The sequence below is a fragment of the Suricata suricatta genome, chromosome 11 (assembly GCF_006229205.1).
Source record: "Suricata suricatta isolate VVHF042 chromosome 11, meerkat_22Aug2017_6uvM2_HiC, whole genome shotgun sequence".
In the NCBI taxonomy this organism is placed as follows: domain Eukaryota; kingdom Metazoa; phylum Chordata; class Mammalia; order Carnivora; family Herpestidae; genus Suricata; species Suricata suricatta.
This window is the reverse complement of record NC_043710.1, coordinates 68342319-68369771: the sequence shown is the minus strand read 5'-3', so window position 1 is coordinate 68369771 and position 27453 is coordinate 68342319. Positions and strand designations below refer to the sequence as shown.

The 27453-nt window shown below is 37.1% G+C and overlaps 1 protein-coding gene across 3 annotated transcripts in view; it reads left to right on the top strand.

Annotated features, from left to right (window-relative positions):
• GRM5 (glutamate metabotropic receptor 5) overlaps nucleotides 1–27453 on the top strand; it is a 528959-nt gene that overhangs the window by 427465 nt on the left and 74041 nt on the right. For all 3 annotated transcript variants that reach the window (XM_029915032.1, XM_029915033.1, XM_029915031.1), the window contains exons 5-7: nucleotides 8113–8359; nucleotides 17530–17698; nucleotides 22881–23007. In XM_029915032.1, the coding sequence (XP_029770892.1) occupies nucleotides 8113–8359; nucleotides 17530–17698; nucleotides 22881–23007 (543 nt within the window). The remainder of the gene's footprint in view (nucleotides 1–8112; nucleotides 8360–17529; nucleotides 17699–22880; nucleotides 23008–27453) is intronic.

Here is a 27453-nt window from a genome sequence, read left to right as displayed (position 1 = left end):
ATTGCTCATGCGCCTCACTGAGTGGCAGTGTTGGACCTATGCAGTGTTCTAACCGTAGTTCACTTCTCACAGCTGTCTGCTAACTAGGGTCAAGTCTATGCCTGCACACCTCAGAGGGGAGCCCAGGAGTTCACAGTTGACTGTAAAATCACTTCTTGAGCTCCCTCCTCCACAGTCTCCCTGACATTTTTTAGCTCCCAGTGTCTGCCATCCCTGTCCTGATCCCCTGGGTAGAAACGTGCAGCTTTAGTTTCTACCCTGTCTTTTACCTCTTGTTCCTTTCACTAAATTACCATGGGAGCCACCATTTAGGGAGAGGCTAGAAGAAAGTAAGAAAGCATTTACGCATACTCTTCGGACACAGTTCCTTTGGTCATAGAGAAGGGCTCCCACCTGAAGGTACAGGAGCTTGCCCTACCACCTCTGCAGGGCTGCCTGGGAGCCCACACGAAAAAATAAAGAAAACCAAAATAGAATTTCCTTCACTCTATCTGACTCATAGGATGCCCCTTTCCACCCTTCAGACCAGAAATAGAGGACTTCTCTTGGAGCTCCTTCTGCCCACACCTCAAATTAGCCCACAGTTCCATGTTTTGGGGCTACATCGCACGCGAGCCTAGAGGTCCCGGAGAGAAAAGATCCAAGAATCTCAGGCATGCTTCAGTGGTGTTTTAAATTCTGGTTTTCTGCCCCAGTCTACCTGTTACCATTTGCTTTTCCACATCCTCTGAAAACTGTTCCAGTCATTCTGCCCAGGGTATTTAGCTGCATTCAGTGGAAGGAACAGGGTGGAGAGAGCTTAATCCATTTTGACTATACCAGAATTTTCCTCAAGTAGTTTTATTAGGTGGTGAAAGCCCATGAGATTGCTAACGGGGTTTGTTTGGTCCACCGGGCAGATCCTATTATAAATTGACAGTATTAGTTTTGCTTAGTGTTATTCTACAAAGGAATGGCTGCTCTACTAAACTGATTTGACAATCTAAAGACCCAACCTGGTATTTGGTGACAGCTCATGAGGCATCCTGTCATTCATTAGACCACATTCATGTACCTCACATATATTAATAGCGCCAATTATGTGTTAGGGGCTGTGCTAGGCACAAGGGCTACCTGTGTCAATGACACAGAATCTCCATTGTCGAAGAGTCCACAGTGTACTAGAAACCAGCTGAAGGTCACCACCAGTGCTAAAAAAGGACAAAGCAGAGACTTAAGTCTAGACTGGAGACGTATAGGTAAACAAGCAACTTGTGTATAGGGTGTTCAGTGTGGGATAAGAGCCAGCGTCAGTGCTGTGGCAAACAGAGCAAAATCTTAATTCTAAACTGGAGGAGGGTCATGACCAATTTTTGATTAGATGTGAGTCTTAGACACATGCAAAATAATAAATAGATAATCTCCAGGGGAATATGTTCCAGATTGAGAAGGAAATGCACAGAGGCCCAGATACAAGGGAGAAGAGTTTATAATGTGGCTACAAGAAGTTTTAGGGGCTCCTGGGTGGCTCAGTTGGTTGAGTGTCTGGCTTCTGCTCAGGTCTGATCTCATGGTTCATGGGTTCGAGCCCCACGTCAGGCTCTGTGCTGACAGCCAGCTCAGAGCCTGGAGCCTGTCCTCAGATTCTGTGTCTCCCTCTCTCTCTGCCCCTCCCCTACTCATGCTGTCTCTCTGTCTCTCTCTCTCTCTCAAAAATAACTAAAGCATTAAAAATGTAAAAAAAAGTTTTAAATATCTGGTGTTATACAGTATCATGGATCAGAATTGAGGGGTAAATCACAGGCAGAAAAGAAAGGTCTTGAATGTCTGGACAAGGTATTTAGGGTATAATTTGGTTATCAACTGAATGGTTTTAAAAGGAGAATAATATAATCAGTTTTGTGCTTTAGAAAGATCACTCTTTATATATCTACACTGGGAATATATAGATTCCAGCAGGACAAAATTGGAGGCAGTAAGATCTGTTAGGAGGCTATTGTGGTAACCCAAGCAAGAAATTATAAGACATTCTGAAACTAATAAAAAATAAGTTATTCCATATCTACAAAAGGAACCACTGTACAGCTGGTAAAATAGTGCAGCACCAGGGACTCAAAAAGAAGTCTGATAACTGAGATAAATCCAGTCTGTCAGCTGGTCATGTCAGTTTTGCTTCCAAAACATGTCACCCTCCTCTAAGCCACTAGCATCTGTTGCCTGGTTGGTCACATGAGCCACTGACTGATCTCCCTGTTCAATGTGGCACAGCACTTTTGAGTCCCCACCCCCACCAACCTATTTCTCGTACCTCACAGGTATACTAAACCATCAAGTTGCTTAAAATGAAAACCTGGACTAATCTGTGATTCTTCTTTTTCCTTAATACCTCACACCTAACCCATTATTAACACATCCTATTCTCCCAGTTTCCTAAATGTTCTTCTAACACATCCTGTTCTCCCAGCTTCCAAAATGTTCTTCTAATCCTATCCTAGACTAAGGCACCACCTTCTCTTAGCTTTTAGCTTCCTATTTCCACACTCCCTCACTTTTCCCACTCTGATTCAATCTTCCATCTTCAAAATAAAAATTTTTAAATGAAAAGGAGATCATGACATCTCTGATAAAAACACTCCAAAGTCCCATATCATGCATCCCTTACCTCATTATCTTCCTTGTCTTGCCCTTACTATTTCAGTCTTTCTTGTTATTCCTCAAAAACAGTAGGCACGTTTGCTTTAGCAAATGCCTCTACTTGTCAACATACATCTTCCAGGTCTTTATACTCTGAATATGAAGACACAAGCCAGATCATTTGTAACAGAACTTGGCTCAGGGGCCAAGTAACAAATACCATTTTACTTTATCAAGTGCTTTATAAATATAAACTCAGCTAATCCCTGTATAAGTCAGTTGGTTAGATATTAATATTAAACTCATTTTTTTCAGGCACAGAGAGGTTAATGACCTAGGCCAAAGTCACACAGCTAGTATGTGGCAGAGCCATGATCCTAACCTGCTTCCTGGTTCCAGAATCTGTGCTCCCATTCGCTATGCTCTGCTGCTGTCAATAGCTGACGTGTCCTTTCTAACACAAAGTAAGGTATTTTGCAGATTTCACCCCCTTCTGATGTGTGTAGAGTTAGGAAGCAAATAGAGATATAGATAGAAAGAGATCTAAGCCTGAAGAGATAAGAGGCAGGAGAATCCCTAATTAACCGAATCGCCCCCCTATATACAAATTCTGAATCTATTGCATTAGTTGCTTTTAAATACAGCTACCACAACCCTGTGCACAAAAAGCTAGGCTTGCCAGCTATTGACTGTCATCTTGGTTTCCTTAGGTTCTTCATCTATAGCAGAAACAGTTCCTAGAGCTCTTGGGCTTTATGAGATTAAAGCATTTTTAAAGTATTTATTTTGTTGTCACACATTTCAAAAGAGCTCTCTCAGCTACCTAAAGGTGATAACTTAGCCTTGAGCTGCTGCTTCTAATGGAGGAAAAAGGCTGGTACACGGGTGACGTGATGTAGGCAGAATTCAAATGTGAATTTTTCTTAATTGCCCCCTTGTTTCATCCTGAATGCTAAAACAGATTAGAATACCCTTCTTAAAAAATTCCTCATCAGGGGCACCTGGGTGACTCAGTCAGTTAAGCATCTGACTTTGGCTCAGATCCTGATCTCACAGCCTGTAGGTTCGAGCCCCGCATCGGGCTCTGTGTTGACAGCTCAGAGCCTGGAGCCTGTTCAGATTCTGTCTCCCTCCCTCTCTCTCTCTCTGCTCCTCCCCTGCTCGTGCTCTGTCTCTCTCTCAAAAATAAACGCACATTTAAAAAAAATAAATAATAAATAATAAAAATTTAAATAAATAATAAATAAATAAATAAATAAAAATTCCTCATCAAAATGTCTTGAGGAGATATTGCAAAGGTTACATTTACATCGGTTTTCTTCTGCAGGTTTTGTTTATTTTTTGAATTTGCAGCCCTCCGGTATTTTGGGTGACGAGGGAGAATAGTTACCAGGAACTTCCGTAAGACCCTAATGCTGCCCAAGTAGGTCAGGTGGTTCCAGATACCCAGTAACAACAAATGATACAACAGACTATGCACAAACACGTGAGTCCTTTGGTTTCTAAGCTCCTGCTTCTGGTCAGTTCCTCTTCTGTACTCCTGGGCCCAGGTTCTGGGCAGTGTTAGTGGGCATAGTTGGAGGGAACAGACACAGCACTTTCCAGAAGGGATCCAATCTTGTTATCAGTTTGTTTTCCCTCACTTTCTCTCTTAAGTAGGATATTTTTAAACGGTGATGCAGTAATGTCATACAGGGAGTATTTCTAGGAAAATCAATATAGAATAGCAAAAAGGGCACTAATTTGGTATTAGAAATTCTTTTTTACTTCTGATATTTATATCTGTGTAACCCTTCCAAAATCTACTTAAATTGTCTATACCTCAGTTTCTTTATCTCTGCAGTGTGAATGTAAGTATTGATGCACATCACTGATACATGCAAAAATTATTTTGAAAAGTGCCAAACAAATGCAAATTTTCATTTTTGCCCCCATTCAGTTCAACAAACAGTTCAGTAACCATGCCCTAAGCACTGTGATTTGATTTACAAATAAATAAGCCTCCAATGTTGCCTTTGTGCCAGTAGCTGTCTATTGTAGACAAGGCAGAAAGAAAAGTCAGGAAAGGAAGCTGAAACAGGACTGCCTAAGAGCCCTTCCACACATTGTATCAGGCAAGACCTTTGGCTTGCTTTCGTTGTCCAAAGTCATGACCACAAAACATGGTGGCTAAAGGGCTTTATGATTTACATTTTGGTACAAGCATCTATCTTGTGCCAGCCTCTGTGTGAGGTATTTGTGACTTGTCACCATTTAACAGGTCATTAAACTGAATCTTAGAGAATGTAAGTAACTTGCCCGCATCACAGAGCTAGTAAAACATAAAGCAAGAATTTCCATCTCCCTCCCCTGCTCATAAGAGGAAAAAATAAAAAGAATCAAACCACCACCTATCTAGTAGCCACAAAAGCAGCTATTGCTGACCTCTCATAGAGGGTTAGGAGGCTGAGCTGATGTATGAGTAAGACACCATTTAAATATAGCAAGGTAGGAGATGGACTGACTCGGGGACTGAATGTTCCAAATTCTCGTCCCTCTGAGTGTGTCCACATTTCTATAGTTTGTTATGCAGCGTGCCTGAGATAGGTATAGAGAAAGTGGTAGGGAATTTGAGAGAGCAAGATTAATGTTAGTATCTGTAATCATGATGATCTTCATGAAGAAAGTGCTCTTGGAGCCTTTGAAAATAGATAGAGTTAGTGTTGCTAAGGTCAGGAAGGAAAGAAAATAGAAGGGAGAGTCTAGTTAGAAAGGACAGTTCTTTAATTTATTCAACAAATATTTATTGGGGACACACTATGTGCTAGGCACTATTCTAAGCACTGAACAGTAAACGAGACAGAGAAAAGAAATCCCTGGCTTCACAGAGTCTACATTTTAGTGGGTAGATGAGATAGACAATAAACAAGTCAAATACATAATATTTTAGATGGCAGTAAGGAGAAAACTACTGTCAGGAAAGGAGACCCCCTGGGAGTATGTGTGGAAGATGGGGCAGAGATGAGATTGAGCCAGGATGTCCCAAAGTCTCACAGAGAAGATGATATTTGAACAAAGACCTTTGCTAAGGAGGGAACAGTTTCTGTGGATCTCTATCATAGAGCATTCTGGGTAGAAGGAATAACAAATACAAGGACCAGAGTAAGGGGCACCCATGAAATTTGAGAATCCAGAAGTAGGTAAGTGTGGCTAGAGAAGAATAATTTAAATGAAGAGTGTCAGGAGATGGAATCAGAAGCATGAGGGGTAGGGTGCCAGGAGTCAAGATCCTGTATGTTTTTGGAAGTCATTGCAAGGACTATGGCTTTTACTTTCAGTAATAAATGCCACTGAAAAGTTTGGTCAGAGGAATGTTATAATCTAATCTCTATTTTAAGGAAATTTCTCTGGCTATTGTGTTAAAAATTGGCTGGAGTGGGGGAAGATGGGCAAAGATAGAAAATAAAAACAGTTTAAAGACTATTGTTATAATCTGGAAGGAAATGATGTATCTTAAACCTGGTAGAAGTAGATTGGTGTGAAGTAATTTAATTATTAAATGTAGATCAAATGAGCGTTGAAAAGGTATGAAGGAAAGAGGAAGGAATAGTATCCCCAAAGTATTTGACTTAGTACCTAGTAGTATGGAGTTTCCAGTGGTGGGGGTTGGAGGATGTGGAAGTATGAAGCAAGCAAGCCTGTGCTTGCTTGAGAAGAAAATTATAAGAATTTATTTTAAAGTAGCCTGAGTCCAATGCTTAGTCCTTAGATGGAAACAGGATTCCTCACCTTAAACTTATGTCAGAATGAGTTGTGTTGTTTTCTTTGTTTCTCTGCTCAGAGAAAGTATCAGCCTTTGGGCCAGCAATCAAGAAGGGGATAATATGCCTCTGAAGTTTGGAAAGTCATGAAAAACCATGCAACCTTTGGAAAATTCAATTTTTATCTCTCTTACTTTTCCCCAAATGACAAGCTCTCTCTTTACCTCAGCTGTTCCTTTCACCTTCTTTCCATGTTGTCCCTATACATCTCAATCCTCTCTCTTCTTTAGTTACCAGCCCTGGTAGTCGATTCTGACTCCTGAATACTTCTGCCCATAACCATGGCCTCTGCCTAGGGAAGGCCACCTTCAGCTATCATAGGGATCATTGCAACACTTCTTCAGAGGTCTTTCTGGCTCCACTCCTATAGCGCTTTTAATCCTTCTCTACACTGTAGCCAGGCCAGTCTTCCTAAAATAGAAATCTAATCATGCCGCTACCTAGTTAAACACTCCAAGGGATCCCAGTGATCTTAAGATAAAGTATACCAGTAAAGGATACCAGTCTTAATGTGGTGTAAGCAGCTCTTCCTTCCTCTACATCTTCAGCTCTCCTCATTCTCCCATTTTCTGTATCATGTTCTCAACATTCCAACCTTCTTCAAGTTTCCCAAACACAGCATGCTCCATCTCATCTATGAATCTCCAGACAGGCTTCCTTCCACTCTTCATCCAGCTGATACTCAGCCATAATGCTCAGCCCCAGTGAGTCTCTGAGTCTGTGCTCCTCCTGACTCAGTCCTGTCTCAGGACTTACCAAACCACACTGCCATGGCTTGCTGAGATCTTCATGTGTCTTCTTGTCTCTAGGGCTAGAATCAGGTTTATCTTATTCAACATATGTCCCGCACTCCCAGCAAGTTCTGAGCACTCATAAGTAACAGGCACTGATTCCGTATTTGTTGCATCAATAGCCCATAACAAATGTTAGTTCTTTAATGAAACTTCCCCAAAAGCTGTCCATTGGAGGGGATTGTTCCCTCTTTGGGCCTCTATAGATTTTAACTCAACATGTGTTACAGATTTATCACCTTCCACCTTTTGCTGTGGTAACATAATTTATATATATTATTGAATAAGTTCTTTGTAAGTGCAGATCCATGCCCAATTTATCTTTGTTTTGTCCCTAGATTGTCAACCATTTTTTTTGTCAAGACTCTAACAATTAATTAATTAATGGAGCACAAATTTTATGTTATATTTTAGAATTTCCAAATAGGCCAGTTTTTGGAGAGTATATGCTTTGAGGTTGAAAGGGGTGCATGATAAATCCAAACAGGTAAGTTGAGGCAAAATGGTAGAAAATCTAGTTTGCTTAGCTATGATTTAATGGCTTAGAAGCTGGAAATTGGGTGTGGATTTCTAAACCAAGGAGGTAATATTATCATAGCTGAGTACTAAGGAGATTAATCTGTCCTTAAGATAAATTTATGGTACTGAAATACAGTACACTCCTGCATCCATCTCCAGGATTGGTAATAGAGGAAGTGAATCTTGGTGCTATTGGGGAGTCAGGTCTTTCTTAAAAGATTTGGTGGGGGGATCCTGAAAATAGAAGACAATTATTAGGCATACTGAGTTGGCACCTCTATCTTTGTATTTTCTCTGGTTCTAACTCTGATAAATTGCTCAGTGAATGCTCCAATTATTTGGAATCCACTGCTGTAGCTATAGTTAATCCATAATTTGTTTCTCAACAGGTTCTCTGACTCTGAGAACACATCACGTTCAAGATTCCAAAATGGGATTTGTGATCAATGCTATCTATTCCATGGCCTATGGACTCCACAACATGCAGATGTCCCTCTGTCCAGGCTACGCGGGCCTCTGTGATGCAATGAAGCCAATTGATGGACGGAAACTTTTGGACTCCCTGATGAAAACCAATTTTACGGGGGTTTCTGGAGATATGATCCTATTTGATGAGAATGGAGACTCTCCAGGAAGGTACCATTCTGATTTTCTTCTAGACAATAACAAGTGAATAGTCATCTCTTGGTCCTCAGGTTTCTGTGTCTGTCTTTTGTAGTCATCTAGTCTTACTGGTCATGTTTGGCCAGCTCTGACACCACAAAATGATGAAGGATTGAGAGGGAAAGCCCCACTTTCTGTAGCAAGGTACATATATTGATGCTTACAATAGGCTCTTGGAATCATCACATTTCAGAGACCCACACCTAGAAACAGGAGCCTCATGTTATCATAGCAAATTGAAAACTAGCTCTGTGATTTCTTTGTATGTGTTTTCTGCTAGTCCTTGGTATTCTGATCTCTTTTTGGGTCATAGAAGTCTGCTGAAACAGAAATGGCTCCATTTGTGGTAATTCAGAAATGGGGCTGGGGTTCTGTTATATTGTTTGCTGTACCTATAGTAAGTTAGAAGTCATCTTATTTTATTACCCTTTAGCTGGAGGACCTTCTCTTTTCTCGAAGACTAAATTGCCTTTTACTCTGAAATTCTACCTTTCATTATTTATAGAGGAGACTGAGAAATATGAACTTACTCATAATTATAGGTCAGCCTCCAGGGAAGTCATTAGATACCTAGAACTTACCAGAATTCACATCTATCTCAGACTCAAAATTCTTTAGTGACTCTACACATGAGAGTTTTAATCCATGAGGGATAATGTAATTAAAATGATATTCTGAGTTGTAGCAGGGAAGGGTCTTCACTCTGCCTTACCTTAGCACAGCCAGGGGCCTCTGGTCTCCCACTGTAAAATCCTAAGTATCCTTTCCAGCAACAGTTTATGCTTGACATGTATGCTTAGAGAGGGTGTCTTTACACTCTGTAGCTGATCCTGCCAAGAGAAGGTTTCATGACTCCCTCCATGACTCACACCCCATGTGCCCACACATGTACCAGCCACCTTGGTTCTAGCTTGTTTCCATATTACTGAGGTGAGCTGGAGCCTGTCACTGACTGCAGCTGTTAGCATCTCACATGCTGAACTTCCAAGTGACAGCTAGTTCCAAGTCATGAAGCCAAGAGGAAAGCTATATATTTTCTCTATTCTAGAGACTTGAAGACTATTGCTCCAACCAGGCACTCTGCCAAGATAAGCTGACTTTTCCTACATCGTTTTCTTCTTTTTGTCTCTTCAGTATATCCATGGAGAGTAGGGAATACAAGCATTCTATCAGAGCCAAAGAAAACTTCACATTTGTTGTAAGGCTTCATAGGGCAGGTCAACCAATGAGCTCAGTCTGTAGCCTCAGGTCAACAACTCATCCCTAATATCTGCAAATGGATTTATGATTCCTGTGAGCATACCTATTGCACTGACATCAGCTCAGGATGTGTTCAACTTTGATAACTACAGCTCCAAATATTCAAAGAGTTTTCAAGTCATGTACCCAAGCCAGTTACTCAGACCAGATAGTGAAGAAATGTCTCAGCTTGATTCAACTGGGAAAGCTTAATGGATAATACAGAACATCACTGTCTCATTCATAATCCTCCAAATTTGCTGCAATAGGGTACACTTAGAACATTAGTTCTTAACCTTCCAAAAAATTTTTTTAATGTTTATTTATTTTTTGAGAGACAGAGACAGAGTGTGAGTGAGGGAGAGACAGAGAGAGGGAGTCACAGAACCTGAAGGAGGCTCCAAGCTCTGAGCTGTCAGCACAGAGCCTGATGTGGGACTTGAAATCACAAACTGCATGATCATGACCTGAACCAAAGTCAGACACTCAACCGATTGAGCCACCCAGGTGTCCCAAGGTTCTTAATCATTTTAAGAACATGAATCTCCATAAGACTCAAATGAAATTTATAGATATTCTCTAAGGGAAAATGTACATAAAATTTTGCAAACAATTTCCAAGAATTCACAATTCAGAGTTACAAACTTATAAAGGTTGCATATTATAGTAACACATTAATAAATAAATCTGAACTGGCCTCTGACGGCATGAGACAGATTCAGGATGGTAGTTTGTAACTTTTTATTTTTCCAATTAATCCAGTTCTATTTACAAAATAACTAAACTAAAATAAACTGAACATGGGTTCTGAGCCAAACACTTAGCTAAGTCCTCTACATTTTAATCCTATGAGGTAATGTTATTATTCTCTTTTACCACTTAAAGCTCACAAAGTGAGGCTACAAAGATTAAATTACTTCCCCAAAGATACAGTCTAATACATGATAGCTCAAGATTATAATTCAATCCCCTGGACTTCACCCCTAACCTTACACAATAATAGCCTGCCAATTAACCAACCAGGGCCAAAATTAAAAACCCACTATTTTATGAGAAATATACTGGGAGGCATTCTGTTGTTATTTCTGTGGAGTTAAAGTTATGGCTCTCTTGGATCAAAGGCATTCCTAATTGGGCAATGAACCAGAGGAGTCCTGGCACTCCCCTAAAATGCCAGAGTCACAAAATGAAGATCCTCAACAAAGGAAGCAGAGACCCATAGCTTACTCGGGCAGACACAGTTGTAGACTATTGGAGAATTTACTTCAACCACTGCTTCTAAACCTCACATCTAATCAGACTGCTATCAATTTCTTTAACGAAACACTTGGGACCAGGTATGTTACAGAATTCAGAATTTTTAAATTTATGAAAGGTAACATAATCATATAATGCCACCAGTATGCTGTGGAGCAGCAGTCTTTAATCAACATGTTAATATTTCTGTAGCAAAACATACAAGTATTCACACAAAGTGTGATACATAGGCTATAAACAGCCTCATTACAGTGCAGGTCAAGTTCTATCACAGATAAGTTCAGATTGGGTCATGTTTTGTTACCAACTGAGTTATAAAATAATTTACAATTTTCAGAGCTCTAAGGCTTTCAGAATTATAGCTAAGAAATACAGACCTGGACTACTTACCACCAATGATATAGATCACAGGTCAGCAAACTATGGTCTGCAGGCCAAATTGAGTCTGCTGTTTTCATAAATCAGATTTTACTGGAATACAGTCAAACTCACTTATTTAGATAATGTCGCTGGCTGCTCTCACACTACACTGGAATCATTGAGTAGTTTCAAAAGCGACCATCTCACAAAGCCTGAAATATTGACTATCCCTTTACAGCCAAAGTCTTCTGACCTTTATGTAGAGAGTCCATTGAGAACTAAGGTTTAAGAGGATTTGCCACTACCTGGGACTGAACATAAATGGGCAGAAGAAACATGGAAAGTCAACATCAGACTAAGTACAACTGACTATTTAAAGCAAAAATTTATTATATTGTGAGATTTGTAAGTATGGATATAATAAAGTGGCAACATAGCAAAAAGAAAGGGGTGTAGACTTATACAATGGCAAATTTCTTATCATTTATGTTAAGTGACACAACATTCACTTTAAGTAGAATAAGATAAATAGTGCATATTTAATCCCTTAACGAGAGGAATAGCTAAAAAACCAATAGAAGAATACTTTTAAATTTTTGATTAATCCAAAAGGCAAGACAAGATGAACACATTGACAGATGTGACAAATATATATAAAAAAAAAAAGACTAGAACACTAGAAATTTGAAGATTCTGAACTGGTTTGTACAATGGTTCTTCATATGTAGCTCTGTCCAGAGAGAGCCCATAAAGATGATTTGTTTCAACTTCCTGATTCTTTCTGGGGTGAAAAAACAGAATCTTAGAGAAAGGAAGAGGCATGCCCACTCCCTTGCAGTCAGTTAGTAACAGAACAAGGACAGTATGCAGTTTCCAGGAACAATCATTAAATTCAAATGAAGAGAATCTAACTTAATCCCTCTCCCCGTTTTCTTTATGTTATATGTAAAATGGTTCTATGTATATCCTGGAAAAAAAATCTCGTTATTAGTTGCCATTAAAGGATGGTAACCAGTGGTCTCTGTTTAATCTCTGATAATTTAACCCCTAATTCACAGACCATTGTAATTGCTTTGTTGCATGGACTGGTATATGGGGTGTCCATTTTATTAACCAACAGATAATTTATCAAATTTTGAAGATTTAAACCTTAAAAAAATAAACTTTAGCATTGGAGTTATAGACTGAGAAGACCTGAGGAGCTATAGACATCCAATATTCTGTCCAGTCACTTCCCCTCACAATGTTGTGGTTCCTCTGACAACCTTGCTGCAGCCCCTTGGGCAAAGAAAACCTCACTATCTTCTGAGGAAGGAAGACTGCTCCAATTTTCAGAGACTTATAACTACTTAAAAAGTTCTTTATTTTTGTTAAACTGAACCCTTCCTGCCTCTAGTTTCTACTTAGTGTATTTATAGGACTTTTTTTCTTTTTCATTAGAACACATTTTATCCATTTTATTTTGTTTTAGAATTCTTATAAAATTCATTTTTTAAAATGTTAGTGGAGCTCCTGGGTAGCTCATTCAGTTAAGCATCTGACTTCAGCTCAGGTCGTGATCTCACAGTTCGTGAGTCCAAGCCCTGTATCAGGCTCTGTGCTGACAGCTCAGAGCCTGGAGCTTGCTTCTGATTCTGGGTTTCCCTCTCTCTGCCCCTTCCCTGCTTGTGTGAAATCTCTCTCTCTCTCTCTCTTTCTGTCTCTCTCTCTCTCTTTTGCTCACTCTCTCACTCTCTCTGAAAAATAAATATTTAAAAAATAAAAAATCTCAGTCTATTTCAACTATAAATTGTGGCCATTTAAGGAAGAGAGACAAGGAGAGGCAGAGAGAAAGGAGAAAGAAGAAAAAGATATTACAGAAGACAGGTCATACCTACCACACACAGTGATGAGAAAGAGGTTTCAGGAGCAGAGAGATGTAGAAACTAAGAGACTCAGTGAAAGACAGCAAGAGAGCAAGACAGAAAGAGATGGAATGAAATAACCGGAAACAATTGCAGAAAGCCACTATGTGTTTTAATTCTTAGCTAATTAATTCTCTCACTTTGATGGAGAATAAAATCTATATCCTATCTCTGAAAATTGAAAGAATTCATATCAATTGATAAGCATAGGTAAAAAATCTTTTTTATGGGGAATTATTTTTACCCAATTCTTTTTCTACTGTACTGCTACCAAAGATTTTTACAGCAATGTTATATTTTCATCATTACAACTACTAGTGATAATATCTCTGTGTTTGTCTTATAGATAAGAAATAATTACCAGAAGTCTGCAGGCTAATAATTGCTGGGGAGGATTAATTCTCTCGAACATAGTTAAAACAGGTTGACAGGTTCGAACAAAACTTAAGATTTAACTTTTATTGAAGTCACTTCCCTGTCAAATATAACATTTCCATTCTATGTAGTTTTCATATTTATTTTTGGAAAAACTGGATCTCTTCATGCTTTACCACTTCTCCTACATAAAACAGATTTCTACAAAAGAGGAGCAATGAACGTTGATTCTTTGCTCTAATAGTTATGGCACGTTCTAATGGAGAAGAACATTAAACTGGAAGTCTAAAGGCTGAGTTTAGGTTTGTTCTGCTACTTGCATACTCTGCAATCTAGTACCACTCAATAACCTCACCAAGCTTCAGTTCCATTATCTGTAAAATGAGAAGCGTGTACTAGACCTTATCAGAGCTAAGAATTGGTAGGAATGGGTTGATGGCTCAATTGGGGTGAGCAATGAAACCCTCATATCTCTTCAAATCAGTGCAGCAAAGAAAAAAGCTTCCTGACAATGATAATTCTTTCTTTTTCCCAGCCTAAATGTTCAAAGGTTATTTGCTCACAGTCTTTATTTGCTCACAGAGAGTACCTTTTGAAGTCTCAGATGCCCATATATTTGATGTAGTCAATGACATAATATAGGAGTTTCTTTTTTAACCTTAGTGCTCTATTTTCTAATATCTCAACTCAATTTATTCTTGGTAGCCACTGGATAACTGTGACCAAGTGGAAAGTGTTAGGACTCAGTTTTGTATCCTGTGGATTGGTACTCTGGGTTTAGAAGTGGACTTTAGACAGTTACTCAAAATTGTTGCTTATGGAAAATAAACACTTTAGGATAATCATTAAGCTACTAAGCAATGAAAAAAATGTAAGAATGAATTAACATTCTGAAAAAGACACCACAGTAAAAAAAAAATGTGATTGAGAGTAAAAACACAATCATATTATTTTTCAATGTAGACCCAAACAGACTGATGTCAGATTTGTTCTGAACATTTCCTTACTGAGCATTGGTCTGAGTATGGCAATCTGTCACTGGAACCCAAAAGCTAGAAAATTTTCCATCCATGTCAATTTTCAGATAGCTAAAATAAGCTGAGCATGGAAGGATGGAGGGATCACCTATAAGAGCCCATTTGTCAAACATTTAAGTCCTAGGAGGTAAAAGCATAGGGTACTATGTAAAGACACTGTGTACCTAAAGACATACCCACAGTTACATCTATAGGATCTGGTATAGTGATGGTATTGTTCATCCACTGTCCTGACACTAGAAAATTATTTCAAAAATGCTTCTATGGAAATGTTGTTACATCGATGAAAAACCTTGTAAATAATCACATTAATTTTGTCTCTTTACATCTTGTATTGTTGATATGGAAACAATAGCTAACAATGGGTGAGAACTCACAAAGTACTACTATCTTTTAGCATTTTTACTGTGCTTTAAAAGCTATTTTCACACTTCTTTTATTTTTTTTTATTTTTATTCCAGTTAATTAACATACAGTATTATATTAATTTCAGGTGTACAATATAATGGTTCAACAATTCCACACATCACTCAGGGCCCATCACAACGGTACTCCTTGATGACTTTTATGGTTTCCTCCCAACCCACTTCCCCCGGGTAACCATCAGTTTGTTCTCTACAACTGAGAGTCTGTTTCTTGATTTATCTCTCCCTCTCTTCCTTTATTTTCCTCTTTGCCAGTTTGTTTTGTTTCTCACATTCCACAGGTGAGTAAAATTATGTGGTATTTGTCTTTCTCTGTCATGTATAGTTTATATATTCATATTACATATAGTATTATCATTTGATGAATGGAATTCCTATCATTATTATTATTTAATAAGAAATTATCTTATTTATCCATTCACCAATCTCTTGACACATGGGCTGCTACCATATCTTAGCTATTTTAAGTAATGCTGCTAGAAATATAGTGGTGCATGTATCCCTTTGAATGAGTGTTTTTGTATTCTTTGGGTAAATACTCAGTAGTGTGATTACTGGATTGTAGGGTAGTTCTATTTTTAAACATTTGAGGAACATCCATACTATTTTCCACAGAAGATGCACCAGTTTGCATTCCCACCAACAGTGCAAGAGGGTTCCCCTTTCTCAACATCTTTGCCAGCACCTGTTGTTTTCTGTATTGTTGATTTTAGCTACTGTGGCCCATATGAGGTGATATCTTTATGCAGTTTTGATTTGCACTTCCTTGATAGTAAGTGATGAACATCTTTTCATGTGTCTGTTGGCCATTTGTATGTCTTCTTTGGAGAAATTTCTGTTCATTTCTTCTGCCCATTTTTAATTGGATTATTTGTTTTTGGGAGTGTTTAGTTTTATACGTTCTTTAGAGATTTTGGATAGTAACCCTTTGACAGATGTGTCATTGGCAAATATCTTTTTCCACTCCAAAGGTTGTATTTTACTTTTGTTGATTGCTTTATTCACTGTACTGTTTTATTCACTGTGCAGAAGCTTTTCATTTTGATGAAATCCCAGAGTTTATTTTTGCTTTTATGCAAAATGTCTTGCCTCAGGAGACATATCTAGAAAAAAGTTGCTATGGCCAATATTAAAGAGGTTACTGGCTGTGTTCTGTTCTATGATTTTTATAGTTTCAGATCTCACATTTAGGTCTTTAATCAATTTTGTATTTATTTTTGTGTTTGCTGTAATTAAGCATTTCTGGTTCAACTTTCTTTCTTTTGTATGTAGCTGTCTAATTTTCCCAAATCCATTTGTTGAGGAGACTGTCTTTTTCCCATTGGATATTCTTTCTTGCTTTGTCAAAGATTAATTGACAATATAATTGTGGGTTTATTTCTGGGTTTTCTATTATTTTCTATTGATCTATGTGTCTATTTTTGTGCTAGTACCATATTGTTTTGATCACTACAGTTTTGTAATATAATTTGAAGTCTAGAATTGTGACCACCAAGTTTGCTTTTCATTTTTAAGATTATTTTGGCTATTCACAGTCTTTCATAGTTCATACAAATTTTAGAATAGTTTGTTCTAGTTCTGTGAAAAATGCTGTTGGTATTTGATAGGAATTGCATTAAATATATGCATTGCTTTCAGTAATATGGACATTGTAACAATATTCTTGTAAGAATTTATGAAATTTAGCCCCTCTCAATTTCCAAGTTAATTGCTATGGGGTTCATTTTCCCTGTGCACACTTCTATGTGTTAGTCTGTCTCTCACCTCTCCATGACTGTGGCTCCCCCCATCCCACCACAATACCTATTATCCATTTCTCTCCCAAGCTGTATCTCCACACCTCCTACCTTCTTCATCATGGCCTCTGTTCTATCTTATTTTTGAAGTTTGTTCTGCCAGTCTTCAGGTAAATTTGTGGAATATTTAGGATGATTTGATTGCTATCCAGTTGTATTTGTGGGATGAGACGAGCCTGGGATCCTCCTACTCTGCAACCTCATAAATTCTTTTCAGACTTATTCCGTATCACACCTGAAAGTCTCTTTAGACAACAAGTTAGCCATTGATAAGGGGTAAAACAAGAAAGGTGAAATCAGTCCCTATCCAGGTTATCCGCATATTCCCTAAAGCTAAAGACAAGATTAAAGATTTACCAAATTTGTTACTTGGTTAGTAAAGGAAATTTTGGTTATTTTATTTGAATGGAGATAAAAACCTTTCCATCTTTTTTAGAAGTCTAACAGTAGTACTTGTTTAAACTTCTTGAAGTTATTTCAAAACTGTCTTTCATCCTGCTGATGTCAAGTAACCTTCTCACATGGGATTATCTTCTATTTCAGGTATAAGCTTGGTGGTAAAAAAAAAAAAATCTCTTAAAGAAAAGTGAAGCAGACAGGCTTTTTTGTTATTCTAAGCATACTGTCATGGAAAATTCCAGTGTCACTAATATGACAGTAGATAAGTTTTTGGGAAATGAAGTCATTTGCTTTTTCATAGCTGAATACTTATATTCTTAGCTGAATTATCATTATGTTCTTGGTCCTAAGGTATGAAATAATGAATTTCAAGGAAATGGGAAAAGATTATTTTGATTATATCAATGTTGGAAGCTGGGACAATGGAGAATTAAAAATGGATGATGATGAAGTATGGTCTAAGAAAAACAATATCATCAGATCCGTGTGCAGTGAACCATGTGAGAAAGGCCAGATAAAGGTAAAATAAAGTCCATGTTTTTAAATTTTTTTAATAAATTTAAAAGTGTTCACTATCATTGGTTATTTCTAAAACTTTTACATACTTGTCTTACCTTTTGCATTACAAGATTCTAATGTCAAAAACTGTGTGTTGTTTTTACTTTTCTCTCATTATTTCCTTTTGAAAGTATGACCCACAGCACTCCTAGTATTGGACTGATTGAACCAGTTGACAGTTGAGTCATGTTTGCCCACACCCTTTGTATTCATGTAAGCCTTTTAAGAACATGCTCTGGGGGATAAATAGTTCACAGTTAGAAACCACATTAATTTCTAATTAACTTAACAAACATTTATCAAACTATTACAAATGTAATATTTTATATCAGTGGGACAAAAAATAAGTAACACACACTTACTGCCAGAAGAATTATGATCCAGATGAGGAGAGCATCATAGGAACAGATAAGCAACATCAAAATGTGATGATATCATTACAAAAGAAAAAAAAAGAGCTATATCAGTGCATATAAAAGAATGGGACAGATTATTTCTGAGTAAAATGTTAGATATTGGACCATGAAGAATGGATATGATTTCAGAGCAAGATGTGGGAAAATGATCACTTATGTAGAGGGAACAGTAATAGGAAAGGTACAGAAGTGGTCAATTAAAGAATGTTCTAGAATAACAGTGAATAATCTAGAGTTCATTGCCTTAAATGGTTATTATAACATAGAAAGTCAAAATGATAAACTGAAGCCATATTTGTGCTAAGTTTTGAATGGTATACTAAGCAGGTTGAACTTATTTTTTATTAACCAAGAGTCAGGGTAATTTTGACAAAGATGTTGACATAAGCTGGGCTACAGTAGGTGAAGATGCATGAATAATTATAAACATGAACAGAGAAAGAAGAGACAAGTGAGAAGGACACTGTGACAGTGATAATAAGAAGCCCGTATTATGGAAGAAACCATGAGACTGGAGAAGGAGCAGGAGAGATATTTGAGAGGAACATTGTATAGATAGATATACCTAATCAACCATGGCTACCAACTGGAGGTTGGGTTAGAGAAGAAAAAGAAGTCCAAGACAATCAACTGCAATTTCAAGTCTTAGTAACTAGAAAATCAAGCATCAAAAAAATGGGAATGGTTTTAGAGAAAAGGCAATGGGTTAATTTGGCGGCCTGTTGGTTTTAAGATCGCTAGCCTATGATAGAAAATATTGGTCTACAACCTATAGATAGAGGTCAAGGAAGAGAAGCACTGAAGGAAAGACAGGAAAATTGGGGTTAGCCCTTCATTTGTGCCTTCTGGAAACAGAAGCTTATAGATTAAACCAAATAGAATGGTAACTGAGTAAGAAGTATGTGATAAAAAGCAGGTAAGGGGCATATCTGGTAGTTGAGAACATTGAAAAGTTACTTTTAGGCTAAGTAAGTTCTAGTCACACTTTTAGGAAATAAAAAGTCAGTGAAAGAGAGAATGAAGATATAATGAAAATAAAAGAAGTTTAGCTATTGAGATATAATGCCCTAGGGGCAGAAAATATCAAATTATTCATCAAATAGTTATTTAAGTACTACTGTACCACACTTCAGGCAGGGTATATACCTGGAGCAGATGACCTTGATCTTTTCAGTCAACCTCATATTTACTCTGTTTAGAAAATTTGAGGTATTTATTCATTGGTAATTACAAATGAAATGGAAATAATTCAGTATCACATGTAAAGCCTTCAAGGTGTAATTCTGATGACTTGGTAAGCATAAGAAAGAAGAAAGACAAGGCAAATAAAGATAAGTAGAAATTTATAATATCTGCTAAGTGGCACAATAGCTTTCTATATGTTTTGTTATGGTATACAACAAGGGTTAATAAACCATGACCCATGTGCCAAATCCAGCCTACTGCTTGTTTTTGTGAATAAAGTTTTATTGAAGTACACCATGCTTATTTGTTTATGTATTGTCTATGCCTGCTTGCATGCTCTAATAAGTAGAAGTGAAAAGTTGAGTTGAAATAGAGACTGTATGGTCCACAAAAGCCAAAAATATTTACTATCTGGTCCTTTGCAAAAGAAGTTTGCTAACCTTTAATATTCAGTGACAGTCCACATCTTGCCCAGTCATCTTGCAATTAGATTCTGTATGTGAAATTATTTTTAGACTCACTCAGAATATTGATTGTTCATAATTTCCATTTCCTCCTGTAGAAAGATTAGCCTGGGTAAATTACCACATGGACATTGTTTCCACATTTTACAGCAATGCAGTTTGAACCTATAACTTCAAAATGCTGAATGGCTGATTTAATAATTTTTTTTATGTATACTTTATGTTTACTACTGGGAATAACTTAGACAATGGAAGAATTTGACTCCCTGCTCTCATGTTTTTAATACTAGTTATTTTTTTGATGCTTAGTCTTTTTTAATCCCAAATTTTATTTCCCTAACCATGTATCATTTTCACTGTATTAAATATACAATTGACAACATTTTCTTAATAGGGCTTAATGTTGGCATTGAGCAATTTTATTAAAGATGTCATCTCATATCATTGTTCAGATTTGCTAATTTAGCGCCCATGTCCATGGAAGTACCAAAGGTTCAAATATGTTACCTATTGTTATTCACAAAGAAAGCACCACTACTTCCAGTATCTTCTAAAAGAATGGGAGTCACGATGTAACAGAATTATCACTACCTCTTCATGAATGTGAAACAGGACATATATAACATGTGGAGGAAAAAAGTAAAACAAATCAATTCTAAACAGGAGAAATACCACATTGTCACCACTGATTCAAAAAAATGACTATAATATTGGAATTATTCTTGGAGCATGAAATGATCTTATTTTGGTAAAAAGAGAAACTGAAATTTACAAACCAATGCAAACTAAAGCACAGGAAATGAGCATATTTCTAGAAAGAAAAATAGCAGCTGCTTTGTGTGCCATGCCCTGCTAAGAAAGAGAATCCTTCAGTATTTCAACGGTGCTTGCTTGCATTACAAAATCTAGTAATTGTCCAACAATAGTTTTACCAAGTGTGGTTGAAATTACCTTAAAATGACATTTTTTCTCTATAGAAGTATTCATATGCATATTACTAATAAAAGGTTTAACATTGTTTGAGTGTCCTACAGTTTACAAATCACTGTGATATTTTATTTAATCCTCAGAAAAACCTATAAAGCTAGATATTATATGAAAGGCACTGGTCTTGGTTTGAAGAAACACAGTCAGCTGGGGAACTACTCAAAGCTACACAACTATTGAGTGGGTATAAGTAAGACCAGAACCCTGGTGCCTCTTGTTTCTCAAGGCCAGGACTCTTTCCACTGCATCTTTCAAAATATCATGAACGCTATCTTTATTGTTTTTAAGTTTTTATTTTAATTCCAGTTAGTTAACATATTAGTTTCAAGTTTGCAACATAGTGATACATACATCACTATGCAAGAATTGTATTCAGCAATTTCATACATCACCAGGTGCACATCACTGACAAGTGCGCTCCTTAATCCCTATCACCTGATTAATCCATCTCCCACCGCCTGAACTCTATCTCTATATAGACCAATAAGAGTCAACATTTCTGAGCATGAGCCTTGAAGTCCAACGGGCATTGTTTGATCCTTCACTTACCTGTATGTGTTATGTATGCTCACCACACCTCAGTTTTCTCCCCTTTAAAAAAATGAGTAAGGGGCGCCTAGGTGGCTCTGTTGGTTAAGCAGCCAGCTTCGGCTTAGGTCATGATCTCACAGTTCGTGGGTTCTAGCCCCGAGTAGGGCTCTGTGCTAATAGCTAGCTTAGTGCGTGGAGCCTGCTTCGGATTTTGTGTCTCCTTCTCTCTCTGACCCTCCTCTGCTTGTGCTGTCTCTCTCTGTCTCTCAAAAATAAATAATAAAAAAACATAAAAATGAGTAAAATAAAACGAACTATCTTATACAGAGCTACTCTAATGTTTTAGTGAGATACCAATATATGGCATGCAGAAAATAGCCATTAGTCAGTATTGTTATGAAGAATACTTTAGGTAGATTAAGCTGGTCTAATTAGCAACATTGTCTTACTTATCTGTTTATTTTAAGGAAGGGACTACTCAGACCCTTTGTCATCATTCTCTACTTATGTGGTGGCAATGTCAAAAGCTGGCAAAAGGAATAGAAAATATATATGAAAGAGGTGCCAGCTTATAATTGTATATGGCTACAGATATCTAGACGCTGTTACTATTGCAGGTCATTAATAGAGTCAGCATGGAAGACATGGAGTATACAGTGTAATCATTGATGTGTCTGGTTATTTCTGGTTATTTATCACAGTTTTAATTATTAATAAGAATGTTTAATGAATGCTGTATCTATTCCACAGAGGCTATTCATGCACCAGTGGTGGAAAAAAGTAAAAGACATCCATTTCTAAAGAATAACATCTGGGACTCCTTCAACTGTTAAATTATTTCCATTATTTTCCATTGCCTTAAAAAAAAATCACACAGATGCAGAGGTACATAATAGTCTCAGTGACCTTATCCACCATCATCCCAAGCAAATCAAAGCCACTAGAATAGGAAGGAATGGGCTGTAAATTATTGAACCAGATTTTGAGTAGAAATAGAAACCAAGAGATGAACTCCAGAAAAAAATTCATGTTTAGTCTCTTAATTTGACAGAAATTCCTAATGATGTTTTATCATCTACATAGCTTTTTGAAGTTCAGCAGGTAGATGATGTTTGTTGCTAACAATTATTCAACTAGTGGAGGAAAGCCAAGATAAATTCAGAAAGCAAAAATTGTTAATTTGAGGGACAATGGACACAGACTCTGGGGAAAATTCAGTTATTTACATAGATGTGTAAATGAATGTGTATTTATATATAAGTACAAACACAGGCATTTTGCTAAATATAGATATCTAAAGCTAAGTATCCAAAGACTTGTATTTCATTTAACTCTAGACCCTGTCACCAACCAATTTTATGATGTGGGACTGATTGCTTAAATTCAACTTCAGTTTCTGTGATTATAAAATGAGAATATTAAACACTTAAACACCTATTTGATAACATTTGAAATAATTATTTGAAATCCATTTCTGCTTTGCAAAGCAGCACATTTGAATAAGAGATTGCTGGATTTTCATTTTTAAAAAACTAATCAAAACTTTAAATATTTACCTCAGGTGATCCGGAAGGGAGAAGTCAGCTGTTGTTGGACCTGTACGCCCTGTAAAGAGAATGAGTATGTCTTTGATGAATACACCTGCAAAGCATGCCAGCTGGGGTCATGGCCCACTGATGACCTTACAGGTATATGTATCACAATGTCAGCATGGGTATATGCCTCAAAAATCAACTGAGAAAGGATATACACATGGGTGGAAGGGGTAATATATCAACTATTTCTCATCTTGGTAGTATTGTTCATGTAGCAAAGAATTCCCTTAGGGACAGAAGCCTTCCCAATGAATGGGATAATCCCCAAAATCTTTACATCTCAGAGAGAGATTGGCCAATATTCCCACTCTCACCCCCTCTCACCCCCAAAGTAGATCAGAATTCCTAAGTCTTCTCCTGGACGCTTTGAGCCCTTCCTCAGAATAGACTCAGAAGGTTCTAAGCAGGACCCCAGTTAACCATTATTTGAGGTGGAGAGGGAGAACTCTTAGCTGAAAAAGACTAAGGTATATCGTGACATATCCATGAGCAAAAATGTAGCACAGAGTTGAGTGGAAATTGGTCTAAAACTTTGCTACTCTTAGTTATTTTCCTTCTAAACCAGGAAGCTCCAACAAATAAGTGTTAAAATAATGTTGGCACAAGGTAAAACTTATCTCTGCTTGGGTTTTTGTTTTTGTTATTGTTGTTTGTTTTATTTGTTTGACTTTTGTGTTGTTTGGGTTTGGGTTTTTTCCCCCTCCAAAAATATTAAGAATTATGTCATTGTGTTCTCAAGACTATATTTCATAGCTATTCTTAATTATTCAAATGTAAAAATGAAATATAATACCTTTCATCTTTCCTTCTAATTTATGCAATAAAAATTTATTAAATGCATATTACATACCTGTTTGCCTACCATTGAAATAAAGATATAGAAATAAAGATGCAAACTTTATCTTAAAGAAGATAATATGGTAGCCAAAAAGGTAAAAATATAATTATGAGGTTATTAAAGGGCACAGATTTGAGGACATGGAATATGAGGAAAGGACCTATAAGAGAAGGTTTTCTAGGAAAATAAGAGAAAAACAGTCTAGGCAGACAGCCCACCATGTAGATGTCAGATCGTCTAGTGGTTTGAAAATTAACACAGATTTAGTATCAAACTCCTAGAGGCTAAAAGATTATAAAATCATCAGTGTTAGACTGCTCCCCTCACAGGATGAGAGATTAGCCATGGTAGTTGTATTAGCAATCCCAAAAGCCTGATTCTAAAAATCCTATGATCCTGGACCTTTTGAGACCTGCTCACATTAAGGCTTTATTTCAGTGATTGTCAGTGATTGGTATTTATATAGAAGACTTCCCTTTTCTTAGAAAGTAAAAAAAAGAAAATCTGATTTAATAAAACATCCAAGTGCCTTCTTATAGCACTTGAGATCTGTTTTCATCATTAGACATTGAACTTTCTGATACTCCTACATCCTGGTATGCCTAGAGCCAACTCAGTGCTAAACATAAAGCCTTCAATAAATGTAGTTGAATGGATGAGCTACAGCATGCACGCGTGCACACACACACACACACACACACACACAGTGTGTTTAATATAAAATAAAAGAACAAGAATAAAAATGAAAATATTAGGCAAGACATTTTAAATTCATAGTTATAGAAGTTCATTGGTTGAGGCCTGAATGATATATAGAAGTAGCTAAGCAAGAATGGTGAGAAGAGCATTTCTGTCTAAGGGAAAAGCGCACCTAGGGTCTACATATGCATAACAAATGGGAAAATCAGAAAGATGGCAGGAAATAGATCACATATAACCTCATAGCACATGTTCAGGATTGAATGTTTGATACAGGGTATGATGAGAAACCATTGCAGAGAGTGTAGTAGAAGAAAACCCAACATGATTGAATGTATATTTTCAAAAAACATAATTCTGACAGCTGTTCAGAATAATTTGGAGAGGGATGGAAAGTGGAAGGAACACAAGTTGGGAGGTTACTACATGCTACCATTGCAGAGAAGAGTTCTTGGTGTCTTGGACTAAACAAGATATTAAGTAAGGGAACCAAATTTTCTGCCTTGAATACTGAAGAAATAAATGCATTCTTTGATGAAGATGAACAGTTTGGTTTTAGACAAGCTCAGTTTGACATGAAATTTGTATTTTCAAGTATGACAATTAATTTAACAAATTTAGTATGAATTAATTTAACAAACCCCTTAGTTTGAGGCAGAAAATGTAATAGAAACTAGAAATACAAAATACAATGTAAGTTTTCAATAAATTTACAAGCTAGTGGGAGAAAAGCATGTAAATGGTAATAACACAGTATATTAAGTATGGCAGGTAGATAAGAAATGAACAAACTATTATAGAAGAATGAAGGAGGGCATACTTAAGATGGAGAATTCCAGAAATCTTAATCACGAGTCATAATTTTCAGCTCACTTTTTAAAAAGTGAAGATGATCATATTAGAAAGAGTGTGCAACATCAAGACTTTTAATGCCACCACCATTCTCCTAGATGGTGAGCAAAACCAAGTGAGCCATCCTAGACTCTTCTCTATGTTAGGCCACCCATATCCAGTCACTGGTCAAACCTAGCTATCTTAGTTACTAAATATTCTTACTCCCTTCTCTCCTCTCCATTTGTACAATTCTTCCCTCAATTAGGGTCTCAGATTTCACATTTGACCACTGTACTAATTTCCCAGTTAATTTCCCTATTCCCAAATGTATGCCACATGCCTTTAAGTCTACTTTTCATCTTTCTGCTTGGTAATGTGTCCAAAATACAGATTTGTTTCGTTCACTTCATTGCTCAACACTTATTAGTGTTTTCCTATCTGTACAGGATATATTCCAAGTTTTTCAACATGACATTCAGAATTTGCTCTCTTCCCCACCCTCCTATAATCTTTCTAGTTTCAATCAGTACCACTTTACAAATCTTTATACTTTACAATTTCACCTTCTAGCATCAAGGGCTATTTATAATGCTTATCTACATATGATGCCATTTTATTCCTCGATATCCATACATGTGTTATCTTCTCTGCTTGGAAGGTACTTACTCTACCTTCTTTACTTGAGTAACTCTTACTCATCCTTCCTTACTCTGTTCCAATGTCACCTCTATAAAATCTTTTTTGATGCACTTAGACTGATAAGCCCCCTATTCTGTATTTCTAAAGAAAATTCTGCTTCCCTCTTTACATCAGTTTTCAAATTGGATTTTATTGGTCTTTATCTTTATCTACCTCTTCCACTGAATCATTAGTCTCTCAAGGACATAACTATATCTCAATCATATTGGCATTCCCAGCATGGAACAGAATGCCTAGCACAAAGTAGGCACTCGGTCAAGTATGTCAACCTGCAGGAAAATTATGGGGACTGTAATAAATGAAGATGAAAGTAGGTATTAGGGCCATCCTTTGCCAACAACCTTTAACTAAGGAGTTTGGATTTTATCTTGTAAACAGTAGAGGCCCAGTGGGGGTTTTAAGCAGAATGAAATGCTTTTCCTCTGGCTACATGCATACATGTGAGTTTGCGTGTATGTCAGGGTAGGGGAGAAGAAGGTAGGGGGAGTAAATATTGCCAAACTTAGAAGGGTCTCCACGCTGACATTATGTGAAGTTTAACCTTTAATTGAGATCTATAGCATTTTCCCAAGAAGCCTTTGGCTGTTTGCAACCCTATCTCACTGGCTCTGATGCAAAGTAACAGATCACTTGGGGCTGCTCTCTAGCCAGAAGACTGCTCTGATGACTTCAGCTCTTCCAAAGCTGCCCCAGAGATGCGTGGGGCTGGCTTCAGGGAATATTTTAAGTCTTTCTTCTACCCACTTGGCTTATAGTTACCCTACTTCAGCCTATTATATGACAGCTCAGGTCACCTTTGGGTGAGTGTCCTTATGGTGATAATAGATAGCAACTAACACATACATTATGCTTTCTATGTGTTTGAAAGAAGAACTGTTTGAAACATCTTACAAATGTTAATTTATTTAGTCCCAACACAATTCTCTAAGACTGTTAGCATTGTTAAGAGATCTGAGCCTACTAACAACTGAATGATTACTTAGAAAAAAAAAAAAACTAGAGGTGGCAAACAACTGGCATTAATGTCTATATATTTAGCCATATGTTTGTATATATGTATATTTATTCATATAAAGATGTCTGAAATGAACGTTATTCACTGTGAGGAAAATATGTTTGTGAGTGATGGGACTATGGGTTACTTCTTCATACACACACATACATACAATATGTGGGTAAGTATATATGAATATAATATTGAACTATATTATGAGAATGTATTTCCATCAATAAAGCCATTAAAATAAATTTTAAGCCAGCTGTATTCTTAATAGCTATCATAAATTGGCAGGAACCAGGAACTAGGAGTTAGGAAGACAGAAAGAATTTGGCATGAAAACCAGAAAGATTAAAGTAAAAGAAGATTTAAAACTGGAGGATGAGGGCACAACATAGACTGTTTTGCCCAGATTTTTAATATTGTCCCCAAAAAACAGAGACCACCAGGGAGACTGAGTCACGCATGCAAA